The 16,744-nt window shown below is 48.3% G+C and overlaps 1 protein-coding gene across 1 annotated transcript in view; it reads left to right on the top strand.

Annotated features, from left to right (window-relative positions):
- SNX29 (sorting nexin 29) overlaps positions 1 to 16,744 on the top strand; it is a 681,105-nt gene that overhangs the window by 484,882 nt on the left and 179,479 nt on the right. The window contains exons 19-20 of the mRNA XM_007939635.2: positions 7,906 to 7,961; positions 12,349 to 12,430. Coding sequence (XP_007937826.2) covers positions 7,906 to 7,961; positions 12,349 to 12,430 — 138 coding nt within the window. The remainder of the gene's footprint in view (positions 1 to 7,905; positions 7,962 to 12,348; positions 12,431 to 16,744) is intronic.

Consider the following 16,744-nt stretch of genomic DNA (forward strand, 5'->3'; position numbering starts at 1 on the left):
CAGCTTAGACTTCTTCCTTTAATATCATTGGTTCTTGGTTGTATGCAACCACTTGAAATGGTTGAACATTGACTGATTCCTTTCAGTACAGTGACTGTGTATTCCGTCTTTTGATGCTTCCTGCATCCTTCTATTTTTGCTCATAGGATCCTTCAGTATTGCAACTCGAGGCTTCAATTTTTCTTTCAGTTCTTTGTCAGCTTGAGAAATGTCCAGTGTGTTCTTCCCTTTTGGTTTTCTAATTCCAGGTCTTTGCACATTTCATTATAATACTTTACTTTGTCTTCTCTAGCTGCCCTTTGAAATCTTCTGTTCAGCTCTTTCATTTCATCATTTCTTCCATTTGCTTTAGCTGCACTCTTTTCAAGAGCAAGTTTTGGAGTCTCTTCTGACATCCATTTTGGCCTTTACTTCCTTTCCTGTCTTTTTATGACCTTTTGCTTTCTTCATGTGTGATGTTCTCAATCCATCCATGCTTTTTCTGGGGAGGCAGGAGGTGAGGTAGAAAGAACAAGCTTGGGAGTCAGCCACACTGGGCCTCAAAGTCCTGCTGCCTCCTTGCATGCATCACTCAGCTTGTCTGAGCCTCTTGTAGAATCTGGAAAATGCTGTACTATAAGGTTGTTCCAGTGAATATTTGTAAGTGCCATTCCTCATCCTTCCCGGCCATCAAGAGCTGGGGGCCGCGTTTTCTTCTCAAGCCATTGAAAGTCACTTCATGATGCTGTGGAGCTTGGAGACTAGTCCTCATCACCGAGAAGAATAAGGTGTTTCCCTGGAGCTGCAAATCATTTTTCTACATCTGCTCAGCTATCATTTAGAGCTGGAGTTGGCAAGCGTTTTTCTGTAAGTGGCCAGATAGTAAATAGTTTAGCTTTCACAAGCCATATGGTCTCATTGGCATCAGCTCAGCTCTGCTATTGTAGTGTGAAAGCACCATAGCCAATACACAAATGCTATGTGAGTGTGACTGTGTTCCAGTAAAACTTTATTTACAAAGGCAGGCTGGGTTTGACCTGTGGGCCATAGTTGTCAGTCCTTGATTTGGAGTTTGGGGAGGTGTACTAGGTTTACCTGCTGGAAATGCAAAAATAAATGAACCACAATTTATGCTCTGGAGCATGTCCCCCAGTGACACACCCACCTTTGTGTGCTGGTAAGGGGTGCTTTGTTGGGAAGACAGCATTTGGGTGACAGGCAAGCAGGCACCTTCTGTTCTAGGTGCACCCAGATTCACTCCTGTCCTCAGTAATGACCTCCTCAGACCTGCTGCATGGGCATTTCTGATGCCTTTGGATGCTAGTCATTGTTGGTCAGGTGGCCCACTTGTAAGTGACAATTTTAGTTGTGTTTGCACTGCATTTAACAAAAGCCTCCATCCACCCCCAGTTATAGGCCATAAGCTATAGCACAATACAGGTGATAGAAGTTTGGATTCTAGAGTTTACATGGCTCTGCCCTTCCTTGTCATCTTCTAATTGTTTGGGGGTCTCAGTCTCCCTGGCTGTTACGTGGGGGTTAAGGACGAAATAAGAATGAATGAGGCTGTTGGTTCACATTCTCTGAACTTCTCTTTTCAAAACAAATCATGGCTGTGTAACCTTGCCTTTAGGAAAGAGTTCTTTAAACTCTTCTTTGGAAAGCCAATGTGAAACACATGTTATTAACTGGAGTTCAAGATTTTTTTCTTTATAGGTTTTTTTTTTTTCCTTTCAATATACAATTTATGTACAATGAATTCCATGAATCTTAAAAGAGTTATGACAAATGCATACACCTGTGTAGCCCATGTTTCTGTCAAGATACAGAACGTTCCCACTACCCTGGGCCCCTTCCCAGTCGATCCCTGCACCACCCTCCTAGTATTTCTGTGATGGATATGTTTTTGTTTTTATAAGTATCAGTGTTGATAGATTTATGTTTTGAAAGGGCACCAACTCATGCGCATGATAAAAATGCATAAGGTATAAAGTTTTACAGTGAAAATCAACCCTTCTCTTGCCTCCAATCCTTGTTTCTCAGTGCCCTTCCCCACAGGCATCCCCAGTTGACAGTTTCTTGGGTGTCTTTGTAGAACTATTTAAGACAGAGCCAGACATATAGGCATGTTTCCCCGACATCTTCATGAAAAGAGCAGCTGACCTGACATTGTGTGTGTGTTGTCCTTTCCATTTGACATTGTAGCTTAGAGCTTGTCCCATTAGCACAGGAGATCTGTGTTGTTATTTTAATAGCTGTTAAAGTCTGCTCTGACCATACCATGGTTCCATTATTTGTATCCACTGTTGCAGTGAACATCCTCGTATACATCTTTGCAGACATTGTTCATGTATCATCATTACTTGAAAGGAGTCTCGATGTCTGTTCTTAGTAAATTAGATGATTTTCTCATGCCTCTTTCCTCCCATCCCCTCTTTCTTCCAACCATCTATTCACATATCTGTCCACCTGTCCATCCACTAGGAACATTCATTGAGCATCAGGTGTGTGCTCGATGCTGTCTTGAGGTCTGAGCAACAGATCCTCATACTCTGTTGGAGTCGACAGCCTCATCAAGAACCAACTTTAATTCAAGGAGGAGCAACAGTGGAAGTTCATACAAAGTTCTACGGCAACATGGCAAATAGAATAAAACTGTCTTGAAAGCTCTTCACAGCCTGGTTTTATTGTCATCAAAGAGCCTTTGACCCCAGCTTCTTTTCAAGCCGCACTCAGATCTGTTGTCTCTAATTTGTATGTTTGTGAAACAAACAGTTTAGCAAACCATTCAACACAGAACTCTGAAAGTGGTCCAGCCCCAATGGCTGCCTCCAGCACAGATGGCCCAGGCGTTCTTGGTGATCAGCTGAACAGGCCTAGGCATTCCGGCTGGCTTGATCAGCCAAGCCAGAATACAGAAAGATTCCATTTCACATGTTGGCCCTTCATATTAAGAAATGATTTAGTGGAGCAGCGGTGTTGGCATGGAAAGTCATTGTTAGTTGTGGCAACGAAAGGTTAGAAGGGGACTCTGGAAGCAGAATTGGTGGGTGTTACTGCGCGACGGTGCACAAGTGTGATGCCCCCGATGTCTGTGCCTTTGCCTGTGCTTCTGAGCCCTGTGATTGGAGAGAATGGGGTCTTCTTCCTGTCTCCACTGCTCCCCATCATCACATGTGAAGAGTGAATTTGCTACAAAGTAGTTTTCAGAATTGACTGACATTTTGGTGTAGATGTACAGCTTATATCATCATCCATTCATTTAATCAGTCACCACATATTTATTGAGGCTGCTATGTGCTGGCTGCCAGGCCAGGCTGCTGTGCCTTGGTAAACAAGTCAACATGGAACCTGCTTTTCTCTGGCTCACAGGGAGAGGACCAGGGCACAGATAAACCAGTCAGAAGTCCTTATGGCTGAATGACTGAGTAGAAGTGGTCTGGGAAGGTGTCTCATAGGAATTCATGTTTTAGCTGAATCTGCAAAGATGAGAAACAGGCAGCCATATAAAGGCTGAGGAAGAGAAGGAGGGAATTTTTAACCACCTGCTTCCCAGGGTTATTTGAGGATTAAATGTTAAGAATATAGGTACAGTGCGTGGCACATAGTAGGAGTTCAGCCTGTTTTGCACCCCACCCCCATCTTCACTGATCCTTTCTAAGAGGGCAGTGAGAGACATGGGTGTCATGACAAGGCAGAAACCAAAAGTTTGCTCAAGCCAGGTGACTTTTCTAAGCATTGCTGTTACTGCTCTTAGTTGCCATCACGTCAGTTTCAACTCAGCGTGACCCCACATGCACATTGCTGGACCTCACCTCCAGGATGCCTCCAGGTGGGCTTGAACCCCCGTCCGTTTGGCTAGGTGTCAAGAGCTTAATGGTTTGCACCACCCAGGCAGAAGCCTGGAGTTAGAGCTCGAAATGCCTGCCATTTTCATCTGTCCCTGAGACTTCATGTGCTCGGGCCAGAGTCTGGAGGCTGACTTGTGTACCCAGAGATGAATTAGGACCTGGGCCAGGTCTGTGCCTTGGCCATCAAGTCTGGTGCCTACCCCAAATCCCCCTCAGGTGGCAAAGAAAACAGGCTTTAGGAACGGTTAGCATTCTGGACCCAGTCGCACATCTCCTGTAGAGCAGTGAATTCTTTCAGACTTTCTTCAGCCCATCAGAGGTCCCTGCACAGCTGAGGCCTTCAGTACGGATGTGTGTTACTTTATCTTCCCAGGAAACAGAGGCAGGATGGGGACTGTGTCGTATAGGGGTTAAAAGGGCCAAGTTTGGAGCCAGACTACCTGGGTAGGAATCCATCTCTGCCACTAACTAGCTCAGTGACCTTGGGAAAGTTATTTTTGTGGGTTCTCTACTGGTGCATAACAAACCACCTCAGAACTTATTGCTTAAAAACCAACCATTTTCTTGTCTCTTGTGATTCTCCTGTTTGACTAGGCTCAGTTGGTTGGCTCTTCTGGGTGGTTCTGCTGGGGCTGCTGTCATCAGAGGGCTTGACTGAGCTGACTTCCCAGATGGCGCAGTCATTTGGCTGGCATTTGGTGCCAGCTGTCCCTTACATGGGGCTATCAACCAGAGCACCTCGTGTGGTTTCGCCACCTGGAAGAAGTGAGCACCTGAAGTCACCCTGCACTGAGGACCCAGGAAAAGGAGGCTTGAGTTGTGCTCCTGGCATCTCCACTCCCTCTCTGTTCACACTGAGCCCTCCTGTCCTCAGTGTGACCCGGGATGATACACTAACCGCAGGGCTGTCGGGAGGGCAGTGTAGGAAGTCGGAATGTGAAAACACTTTGTAAGGTGGACCGGCTTTGGCAAGTCACCTGATTTTCTTTCTTTGGTTTCTTTTTGAGCACATAGTAGACATTTGCTGCTTTCTTTGTCCCTCTGTTATCTGAACAGTCTTTCCAGGCTTGAGGAACTCCCAACCCCATGGCAGGGTGGCAGGATAAGCCAGTGTCAGCGTGCATGGGGGACACTGACATTACAGCCTGATGACTGGGGGCTTCTGTCAGCGGGCCTGGCCCTGCTCACCAGCCTCCAGGCAACCTCGTAAATCCTGAGTCAGAAGAGACTGTGGGAATGTCTTTGCTGATAAGCCATCTCTGTGGTTCTCACCTGCCATTCCACATCCTTGGACACAGTTTGGATGTGTTTGTTCCAGGGGGATTCAGGAATGCTTGGCTGCTCCATTTCTCCAGTCATGGGCTCTGCCTTTTCCTGCACCCAGATACCGCCGTGTGATTCCCACAGGCCAGATGGCATGCTGACTTCCCTGCAGGACCAGGGAGAAGCAGATGAAGACAGCCATGCTGTTGATCATCTCTTTATGCCCTGTGTTGAGGGTGAGCCGATGAAAGGCTTGCATCCCTGAATTGTGTCTTCCCAAGAGTCCCCAGGCCTTCAGGACCATGGGCACGGCCATGGCCAGTGCCAGCAGAGACCTGACTGTTCTTACCGGGCAGCCTCTGCTCTGCATGCCTTTATTTCCAGAACGGGAGGCCAGACAGCTTTCTGGAGGCTTACTATACACCCTAGGTGGTATCCTGCATCAATCTGGGCAGACAGTAGGAAAAGATAAGTCTTTAAGATGTTTCTGAGGTCTGCCCATCAATTATCATTATGCATTTAGTATGGAGCCTAGACTTCCTGTCGAACTACATTTTATGACTCGGGCAGTTCAGGTGCCCTTCTCCCAGCCATGCACCCTGGAGTTCATAGATGCATAAACATCTCCTGGCTCACTGACACCAGCAATGCCACATGATTAAAAGAAAGGCCTCTAAATCAGGAGGATTTAATGGCTCCTGTGTACTTAGGCCCACTGTCCAGAATGGTCCCTGAAAAGCAGCATGCCTGAGGGAAAACGTGTCAAAACAATGCCTCGTTCTGAGAGCTCCCTCTTGACAGCGCTTTGTCCCTTCTAATGGAACAGTGATGCCTATCCTTCATGTTACCATGTGTCTTACTCCAGCCCTCAGGCCGCCCATCGCTTTGGCTTTGCACAGTGCACACAGTCAGAACCTTCTTAACTGTGCAGGAGCGGACTTCTGTGCAAGCTCTGTCCTGTCAGTCTGCAGTGAGGCAGCCTTAAAAAACAGTAAGGGCAGTCTGCCAGGTTGTCCTCAGGTCCGTTTGCTTGATCCTCACACCATCGCATCACATTCTGAGGGGAAGCTCAGAGAAACGGGTACTGAGAGCAGCGTCAGTACCTGCCTGTGATGGTGCTGAAGTCCTCACTGTTGACCCTCGGTTCCACAGAAAGGGCTGAGTGGTGAGAGTGGAAGGTGGTGTGCCTTCAAGCCCTCCCTTTGCCCCTTCCGTCTCTGATGCGTAAGGAATGGGAAGGCAAGGCCCCTCCCAGCTGGCTTTCTGCGTTCCAGCAAGATGCGCAGATTACTAGGCTGGGACGCACTAGTGTGTTTTCTTTTCACAGTAAGATACACAGTTCAAGGTTACACAGTCAGCACGTCTTCATCGTAGAACATACACAGAAGCGCAGAGCACATAATACCGATCCCCGGGGCAGCTCTCTCTCAGGTGGCCCATGTCCTCTCCCCGTGTCCCGTCCCTGGGGCTGCTCTCTCTCAGCGTGGCCCGTGCCCTCTCCCTGGGGCTGCTCTCTCTCAGTGTAGCCCATGTCCTCTCCCCGTGACCTCTCCCTGGGGCTGCTCTCTCTCTCTCAGCGTGGCCCATGTCCACTCCCTGTGTCCTGTCCCTGGGGCTGCTCTCTCTCTCAGCGTGGCCCCTGTCCCATCCCTGAAGCTGCTCTCTCTCAGCGTGGCCCGTGTCCTCTCCCTGGCATATCTCCTTCTAACCTTATCAATACACACACATTCTCCATTATGTCTAGGAATTGTATCGAACGTTTGCAGTTTGTACCTTAACAAACAAACAAACAAGCAGATGCCATGAACTTTTTTTTTCTTTGCCATTAACAATTAATCAAAAGCATTTTAGGGTGATAATACATTTTTTATTTAAAATTTTCATTGGTCCTACATTAATTTGGGAGCATTCTTGAAACAAATGTCCCATACCCTTCTCTGTCCACTTGGGTCCTCTTAGTCTTGATGCAAATTCTTAAAATTCTGGCCAGTTCAGACTGGCTCTGATGCCAAGAGGAAGCTTATTCCCTGGTCTGATGGAAGCACCACGTTTACGGAGCATCCAGAGTGCTGGGCAGTGTTCATTTACGTAATAATTGCAAACCCTTGTGACAGCTGTGAGAATGGATTTCCTACCACCTGAGGGACCCTAGACCCAGAGATGGGAAGACTTGGCAGAGTCACTCACACAGGTGGATGCCTGCTGGCACCTCACTCACCTACAAGGACTGTGGTCAGGACACTGCACAGTGAGATGGGGGCCCAGCATGGGTGCCCGAAGTCTTGTTTCTCTCAGTCATGTTTTCCAGTCAGACTCATGGCAACCCTTCTGAGGAAGAAGGGGAAACTGTGTTCTGCTGACTTAACTGCCCATACAGTCAGTGTGTGTGTGTTGGGGGCCTCAGCCCTTGGGGGTAGACGTTGGCCTTTTTGCTTGTGTCTTGTGTGTGTCTGTGTGAATGATGTTCACCACAGAGACAGTGAGTATGTTTCCATCACACATCTGATACCTCACACCTCAGACCCTAATTACCCCTTTCTGGCTCCAAAATGACGTGCTTTTGCAGTTACCTCAATAGGAAAGCAGCCCTTTTCCACAAAATATAATTGAGATCCTGGTGGCGTGTTTCTGTTTCTGCAACACCGTCCCCAACCATGCCTCCGGGAAACTGCTTAGAGTTTGCCACTACCTGCTTTTCTGCCTCATTCTTAACGGGAAGGGGGCAGTGGTCATTGAGCCAGAATGCTTGTCCTTGTGCAACCCTGGTAACTGTTATGCATTTCTCTCTCCCCCTCCCCACCCCTGATGGCAGGTGCCTGGAGATTTGAGTCAAACATCTGAAGACCAGAGTTTGTCGGATTTTGAAATGTAAGTCCAGGGCATGCGCTCATGACGGGCTCTTCAGAGAGAGAACTCTTGTTTGGCGTGGGTTCCGAGACTGCAGGAGCGAACAGAACTCACTCTTTACTGCTGCTCAAGGCTGATTGGTTACGGTGCAGGGGGAATGTTGGGCACCTGAGTCTGGCCTTCAGGCAGGGTTTATTTCCCCCTTAGGTATTTAAAAGGAGCTCTGGTGATGCAATGGTCAAGGCATTTGGCTGCTAACCAAAAGTCAGTGGTTCGAACCCACCAGCTGCTCCATGGAAGAAAGATGAGGCAGTCTGCTTCCATAAAGATTTACAGCCTTGGAAAGCCAGTGGAAATTGCTATGAGTCAGAATTGACTTGATGGCAGTGTGTTTGGTTTTTTGGTTTGGGGTGTTTAAACTTTTTTCTGGCATTTACTGGGAGATTGCACATCAGAATTTAACCCACGTCCCTGCGTGGCCACCATCATGTAAGCTGAGTAGCCACTTTCCCCTTCTTACAGGGCAGGCCCTTCTTGGTTTACTGCAATCCTTACTCCCCTATTGTCTTCCGGTGCCCACTCTGCTCATTCTTTGATCTTTGGCTCCCACGGGAATCTGAGTTTGCAATAATAGGTTACTGGAAACAACAGTAGTTGTTAGTGCGTTGATCTGCTTTTTGGTCAGACTCATTCCATCAGTGTACCTGCTGGTAACCCTTAAGGAACTTAGTGAGTCTTAAAACCATCTATTTGTGATCAGGTTACCTTGGCTTTTGGCCATATAATCCTCTTAGGCTGCTAAAGAAAGTACTGAGTTTTGTATAGGGGCCAGGCGGAACTGCTGCAGTCTCCCATTTGTTTGTGGGGAATGCAAGAAGGTACAGCCTCCCCAGGAGGTGTCTTTAGGTGAAGTCTGGGTCTGGAGAGGCAGGATGGGGCTCCTGGGGAAGAGCGCTTTATCAGAGCCAGGCACATCTGCTGCAGCCTCAGTTCCAGAGCTCACATCAGCAAACCTCAGGCAGCCCTGTACCTCGATGAGCCCCCATTTCCTTATTCACGAGGTGAAGTTCACCATACCAGCCTCGCGGGACCGTGACAGTGATGAGAACAAGATGATGAAAAATGCAGAGAATACCAAGAAGACACTCGGCCCTTGGGGCGGCTGTTGGGGTGGGGGAGGTGACTGCTCAGTTGTTGGAGGAGGAGATGGAGGTGGCTAAGAGGCGAAGGAGAGAACCCCTTCAGTGGGGTGGCTGCCTATAGCTTCATGGGTGGGAATACAGCGTGAAGAGGACAATGGAAAGACAGCCTGGCAGATAGCAAGGTGGGACCAGCTGCGATGAGTGGTCGAGCTGTACGGGGGAGTCAAAGATGAGGGGACAGTCTGCTGTGAAGCTTAAGGGACCAGTTACTGAACCAAGAACTTCCCAAGCACCCCTTATGGGCTAGGCATCATGGCACGTGCTTGGTTATGGTAGGAATAGGCCATACTCCTTGCCCTCAAGCAGCTTCCCCCTGGCGTCGGCACCACTGGCTTTCCCGTGGAGACTTGCAGTTTCCTCCCTGACCGTTAGCTCATCTGCACTGAGGCTGGAGAGAAGCCCTGCCCACTGTCCACTCCCGTTGACTGGATTCGGACTCACAGTGACTCTGTAGGACAGAGAAGATTACAAGGCTGTAATCTTACAAGAGCAGGCTGCCACAGGTTTCTCTCACGGAGCAGCTAGCTGGTGGGTTCATACAGCCAACCTTCTAGTTAGCCAAGCACTTAACTGCTGCACCACCAGGGCTCCTTCATAGGGAGCAGCAGGACCATTTCCCCCTCTCTCAAGATGGAGCCCAGAAATGCTTCACGTGGCTTACAGAGAAGGCCCTTGCTGGCTGCGTCCGCAGCCTGCCACTCCTCCCTCCCTGCGTGCCAGCCACACTGCTGACTCGACACCCCCACCTCACTCAGTTCTCCCCTCACGGTCAGTCTGTCATTTCTTTAGGATACCTGCACGACCTCTGCTCTGGACTCTGTCCTGTTCTCATCCCTGAGTCCCCACAATGAGCCTCTGGATTGTATCAGTTTTTAAATGATGTATTCGGGTGGCGGTTCGAACCCAGGCCGTCTTGATCTGGGCCCTGTGCTCTTGGCAAATGGTGTCCCCTGCCTGAAACACCTGTCCGTCCCCAGACTCAACTCCCGTGGGGTGTCTAACTCCTCCACCTTCCTTGAAGCCCAGCCCAAACACTGGTCCCTCGGCAAAGCTTGTCTGATGCCCCAGACCAAGTCAGGCCCCCTGCTGTTCACTGGGATCAGTGTCTAGTATTCCTTAGTGACACTATTTCATTGCCATTAAAAAAAAAAAACACCAAACTGTTACCATCAGGTCGGTTCCAACTCATTGCAACCCTGTAGGACACTGTAGAACTGCCCCACATGGTTTCCAAGGCTGGCATCTTTACGGAGCCAGACTGCCCCATCTTTGCCCCACAGAGCAGCTGGTGGGTGTGAAATGCTGACCTTTTGGTCCACTGCCAAGTACTGTAACTCCTGCACCACCAGGGCTGTTTGGCGGAGTGAGTGATGAAGAGGGTTTATTTTACCCAGAGAAGGAGGCACCACCTGAGCACAGAGCTCAGAAGAAGTCCTGCTTCTGGGGAGAACCGTTACCTGAGGGCTGTCTTCTCTGTGGAGAAAGAGGCTCATTGCTGTAGAGGTGGTGAGAATGTTGCTCTGCGGGACCTTCCATCATCGACATCTGAAATCGTGTTCCAAGCAAATTCCCTGAGCTGCTCTTTAGAGAGAGGAAGCTCCAGGAAAGCATTTAACCATGAAAGAGCTTTAAGTCGAGGCAAGAGTCATGCAGCACCGTTTTGGGGGTTTATTTTTATGTTAATTGTAGTTTGGATGAAAGTTGACAGAGCACGTTGATTTTCCAGTCAACTATTTTGTTCTGTCCTGTTAGTTGCAATCCCCTCAGTGTAGCACCCCCTTTCCCTTCTGCCCTGGGTTCCCCATTCCCATTCCTCCTCCTTTCCTGCCCCTTCCTACCCTCCTGAGCTTTGTTTCTGGGCAAACGCTGCCCTTCGGGTCTGGTCTGGTTGGTTGTTCTGAGGCGTGCTTCCTCACGTTTTTGTTACTGTTCACTTTATAGGACTGTCTGTTGTTTGGCTGCAAGGTGATCTCTGGGGGTGGGTTCAGTTCCAGGTTTGAAGGGTGTCTCAGGGCCATGGTCTCGGGGGTTCCACCCATAGCACTGTTTGGATGGCTGTTATGATTGGTTTTGAAATTTCAGCAACCATCCGCTTGTCAGCTCTGTCTGGTTTGGATCCAGCCAGGTGGAGTTGGAGGTGATCGCTGCTGCTGCTGCTGTGTGTGTGTGTGTGTCTGTCTGTCTGTCTCCAGTGTGTGTATGACTCGTAAGTTTAAAGTCATCACATAAGGCAAACCTGTCACATAACCAAAATTAATCTTGAAAATTCCTTAATTAGTCCTCCTGGGGATTAGATGAGATTATGTAGGTAACAGCACAGAGTCACACATTGTAGGTATTCAAAGTTCTTGGATTTGATTGTAGGTTTTGCTTGATTAGATCCACATACGTAGTATTTTTGGAGACTTTGAAAGTGACCTGGCTTCTGGGGTTTCCTGCCTGTCACTTTCTGTTGTGGCTCTCCCACTCCTCACCCGTCCCGCAGTACCTGTCACCCTTAAAGCGTTAGTCTCCTGACCTCTGGTGCAGAGTGTGGTCTTAAAACAGGGTCAAGGTCTACAATGGGCACTGGGGGGAGGGAGGCGACTCTCCGAGGAGACCTGGGAACTCTGAGGGTGTTACTGCATGTGACCCCCACAGCCTCATGAGGGGCTTCCCGGTAATGCCCCCTCTCCCAGCTGGAGAAATGCAGGTTCAGATCAACCACGGGTCCAGGTCGCTCAGCTCCTCCTCCTTCTGGGGCGCACGCCAGCTGTCGCTCTGAACTGAGGTCCCTTAAAAGCAGCCTGGGGGACTGGATGGTAAGACACAAGTGTGTCCCTTAGTTTACTGTTAAGTTGTCATAAGTTGCTTGTGTATAATGCCTCTTAAAATAGAAAATTGTTTTCTTGTTATTTGAATTTTTTTTTTCAAGTTTTAGTTATTTTGCTGCTGCTCTTGGGAATGACAGCAGAGCATGTCCCGTTCAGCAGTTTCTCCGTCCATTGTGATCACTTCCTTCGAGTTGTGCAGCCATGCTCACCCCCCCATTTCGGAGTTGTTCCTCTCCCATTAACATCACCTCACTGCCCCCTAAGGTTCCTGTCTGATCTTTTGAGTTCTTATCAATGTGATCCCGTATTAGTTTAGCTTAACTAGTAAAAAAAAAAATGTCTTTTTTTGGGGGAAGTGGAAATGATCCATTTTGATCTCTTTCTCTTGTCCAGATCAAACCGGGCTCTGATCAACGTCTGGATCCCCTCAGTGTTTCTCCGGGGCAGAGCTGCAAATGCATTCCACGTGTACCAGGTGAGGTCTGGTTGTCAGTTTGCCACCACAGCCAGGGGCAGCTGACACAGCGCGTGGCAGTACTTTGCCTCTTGGCGATGGAACTCTGTACTTAGCGGGCTGCGGCCCTCCAAACACCACCATTTCAGCTGCCCAGCCACCTTGAGTCCATGGCCATCACTTGGTCAGCTAGGAGGGAACAGGGAGGAACTTTCTCCTGCAGAAACCTCTTGTGTGGCTGGGACAGGTCCTGGCTCGGCCTGCTGGAGCAGAACCGGGGATTTGTTGGCTCGTGTTGCAGCCCCATTGTCCAGGGTCCTTCTGGCCTCAGGTGTGACTGCCCTAGGAGAGGAAGTGCTGGCGACAGGAAGCTACCGTGCCCCTGTCTCCCCTGTGTGGCATCCTTCTCATGGTGGTGTGTCAGGATGTGCCCCGCAGAGCCAAGCTCTCCACCGGTCACATGGTTTCAGCAGAGTCGTAGCCTTTTGCACTGGTCTGCAATGGTTCATGAGCCCATCCCTAAATCTCGGGGCTGGGGGATGGACTGCTGTGAATGAGTCCAGGTTTGGGTCTTAGGGCCAGCACTGGGACTGGGGACCACACATGGAGAAGGAAAGCCAGGCTACTCTTTCAAAAGTAGCGGCAGTGAGTACATGACCAGCACACACTGAGGCATATCTCCTCCACTACCTTGGCTGAGAGATAGCATCTTAGGGTTCTAGTGTGGCTGTCACAGAGATACCACAGGTGGGTGACTTCAGTAAACAGAAGCTGATTTTCTCACAGTTCAGGAGGCTGCAAGTCCGAATTCAGGGTGCTGGCTCTAGGGGAAGGCTTTTCCCTCTCTGTCAGCTCCTAGGAGGATCCTGGTTTCTTCTGTTCCCCATCAATCATCCTGTGATGTGGCATCTCTCGTCCCCATCTCTGCTCTCTTGTTTGCTTGTTTAATCTCTTTTATATCTCAGAAAAGATTGACTGAAGACACACCCTCCACTAATACTATCTCATTAACATAGACAACCCATTCCTAGGTGGCATCCTCATCACTACAGGAGGTAGGATTTAAGACCTGTATTTTTTAGGGGATACAGTTCAGTCCATTACAGATGACTCCCCTGGCTGGGGGTTGAGTGTCAAAGGCCATATAGGACCTCTGTCTCTTTTGGAGGCGATTTGGCCTCAGTGAATGGGGCCTAGCTTTCCATCATCTCTGACTTTCTGATGCCCCTTTCAGCCCTGCCTACTTACCCTCTTTATGTGGTTCTTGTTCCTCTGCTCCTTCCCTTGGACCCTTACTGCCAACCTTATGCATTCACTTGTAAAGGCTGTTCTGTTTTCAACATGGACTTCTAGCTGCTTCCTGGTCCTGCTACCTTCTCGTGTCACACTATTTTCGGTAGGATCTGTTCTTACTCCCCATGAGCTCCAGAAAAGCTTTGAGTCCTATGGCCGTTTTTCTTTGTGGGGCATTGGCCCACAGAAGAAATCTCTTCCACTATTGAGATAATTTCCATACCTAAGAGTAGATGGGAAAAAAGGGCACTGAATTTGGAAACAGAAGCCTCCATTTAAATCCAGTGACTTGAAGCAAATCTATAAAGCTGAAGTAATCATACAATTGGCTTGCACAGCTGGTATTAGGATTAGGAGTATAAGGCACACAGTCAGCCCTTAGTGTTCATTTCTCATCTTTCCAAATGATTGGTCTTTGGTGGCAGGTACTGGTGGTGGGTGTGTGCTAAATAGGATGGAGTGTAGCATCTTAAATTCTTACGGACAGAGTTAGCACTCTTTTGCACCAGGAAGTCACTTTCGTTTACCTGTTTGGCTAGGCAGCATAACATTTCAATAAGCATTATGAGAATCTGAGTATTCATGATGCTCTCAGCTCTCATTTAAAAGGAGAATTCGATGGGACACTCCTGAATAGCCTCTCCTTCTCCGTTTGTTTTTACGCTAAACCAAACTAAAAATGAAATCTCTTATTGGAGTGCCCTTCACTTTCTGCTTTATGGTCATCAGAAGGCCGGGAGGTGCGCTGCCCGGAGGAGGAAAAGGGAAGCTGATGACATTATTGCAGAATAAAATTCAAATGTGATGCCTCTCGAGAGGTTCTTTGACCTTTCGTTTTTGTCTTTTCTTCCCCCTCACCTCACAAAACGACCGGCCAGTTTTCAGCTTCTGAGAGTCAGCTGTAAGATGAGATGGACACAACAAGTGTGCTGTTGCCTGGGAGATTGTTTCCACAGTGGTCCTAGTGGCACTAAAGCTCTGTTCCCCTCCTGCACTGTTTTCAGAGTGGTCTTGGATGTGCTTCAGCCAGCGCACCAAGGGGTGTGGCCCAGATTTCAATGAACCACGGTCCTGATGGCTCACTGCCCAGGCAACGTCAGCCACGCTGAAATCTCCCTTGGGGCTGGAGTGTGTGAAGTGGCACCTCTTGCATGCGATCATTTTTGTCTTTGCAGCTAACGCTGCCTCTTACTGGTACCTCGAGAGTAAAACCTGAATACATGTTTGGAAGCATTTCAGAAAGTCTTTGTTGGAATAGTTTCACCATAAACAATATTGGATAGAAGGTGACCAATTTAAAACACTGGTACTGTTGGATTATTTTTATTAGTGTCTTAAAAAAAAAAAAAAAAAGGCATTTTATCTAATTCCACAAAAGGCTTGAGAAAATGTAGAGGAACTCATGGAACAGAATGATAGTCAAACTAAAACCAAAGTCACTGCTATCGAGTCGATTCTGACTCACAGCAACTCCACTGGGTTTTCAAGGTGGTAAATATTTACGGAAGTGGATTGCCCCATCTTCCTTCTGCAGAGCAGCTGGTAGGTTTGAACCACCAACCTTCTAGTTAGCAGTCATATGCCTTAGGCATTGCACCACCAGAGCTCCTTAGAATGATAAGATTGAAGTAAAAACATTAGAATGTCACAGTCAGAGAAATGTAAACTAAATGAGTTTACAAGGAAAAAATGGAAACCATATATATCTGTCATGAGATCCTAACTGATTGCTCTCATTGATTTGTGAGTTTGCTTTGGGCTTCCTGGCACGAGTGTGAAAATGGAAATGTGGCTAATTGGATAATTAATGAGCAGAATATAAATTCCTTAAAAAGAACTCTAAAATAAATTTCCACGTAGGTCTTAGAATTCAGCAGTGGCGACAATATCCAGTTACATGCAGACAGCAAATCACCTTTAGGTTTACATCTCCTTTGAAGGAAGCCAGGGGCATAAACAAATAACGCAGTTCTAGGGAAACAGGATGATGGGCTCAGAGAATGCAGTGTCCTCAGCAGGGCGGCGCTGTCCACTTTGACTGTCCCCATGTGAGCAGCGAAATTCAAATGGAATAAAACGGAGAATCTGGCTTCTCAGTCACAGTGGCCATGGTTCAAGTACTTACTGGCCACACGTGGCTGGCAACTACCACATCAGGCAGTGCACATACGGAACATTTCCATCATTGCAGGAGGTTTTATTGGGTAACAGCGATCTAGAACAGGATCTCCTAGAGTGGAGGCAGCAAGGTTGGATGTGCTTGACAGAGACCTGGTGTGACATACACATCCTTCAGGGCGGAGGCCACTCCCTCCGTCTTTGGGTCCCAGAACTTCTGCAAACATGAGAAAGTCTAGCGTGCTGCTGCAACGTGTCCACCTCTGTGCAGATGTGGGTGGTATAAACAGCTTGCTGAGCTGCTGACTGAAAGGTTAGGGCTTCGCGTCCACCCAGAGGCGTCTCTGCAGAAAGGCCTGGCACCCTGCTCCTGAAGAAGCAGCCATTAAAGACCCCAGGGAGCTCAGCTCTACTCCGACACACGGGTGTTGCCGGGAGTTGGCATTGACGTGATGGTGTGGGCTTGGTTGGTTTACTCTCTCCTTTTAGCCAAGACGGAAAAACTGGGGCTCCACGCCTTTCGCCGGCAGCAGACTTGATTTTAATTACGTCATTTTGCTTTCATTGTATTTATTTTTACGTTCACCTTCTGGTTATGGCACAGGAGTCTAGTTTCCACTTACCCTGGTAGAGTTTCCTTCTAAAATAACGAATTTAAGAAAAAAAGTGAGCCATCTAAACAAAAATAAGAAATAAGCGATAGTGAAAACAGCAGAGGTGTTCGGCTGGTACTGTGTGAATGGCATTGTTGCTCTGAAAGACGGCGTAGACTGGGATAAAGCAGGGATGATAGTCAAAGTAAGCGCAGCAGCTGCCTCTCACCATTGCTGTGTGTTAAACACAAGCCCACTCCATCCTCACAACAACCTGTGATGTCAGAAACACTCATTACCCCTTCTTCTAGATAGGAAAACTAAGGCCCAG

Source organism: Orycteropus afer, unplaced genomic scaffold, assembly GCF_000298275.1.
Source record: "Orycteropus afer afer isolate SDZICR_OR568_19922 unplaced genomic scaffold, OryAfe1.0 scaffold00061, whole genome shotgun sequence".
NCBI classification, from domain to species: Eukaryota; Metazoa; Chordata; class Mammalia; order Tubulidentata; family Orycteropodidae; genus Orycteropus; species Orycteropus afer.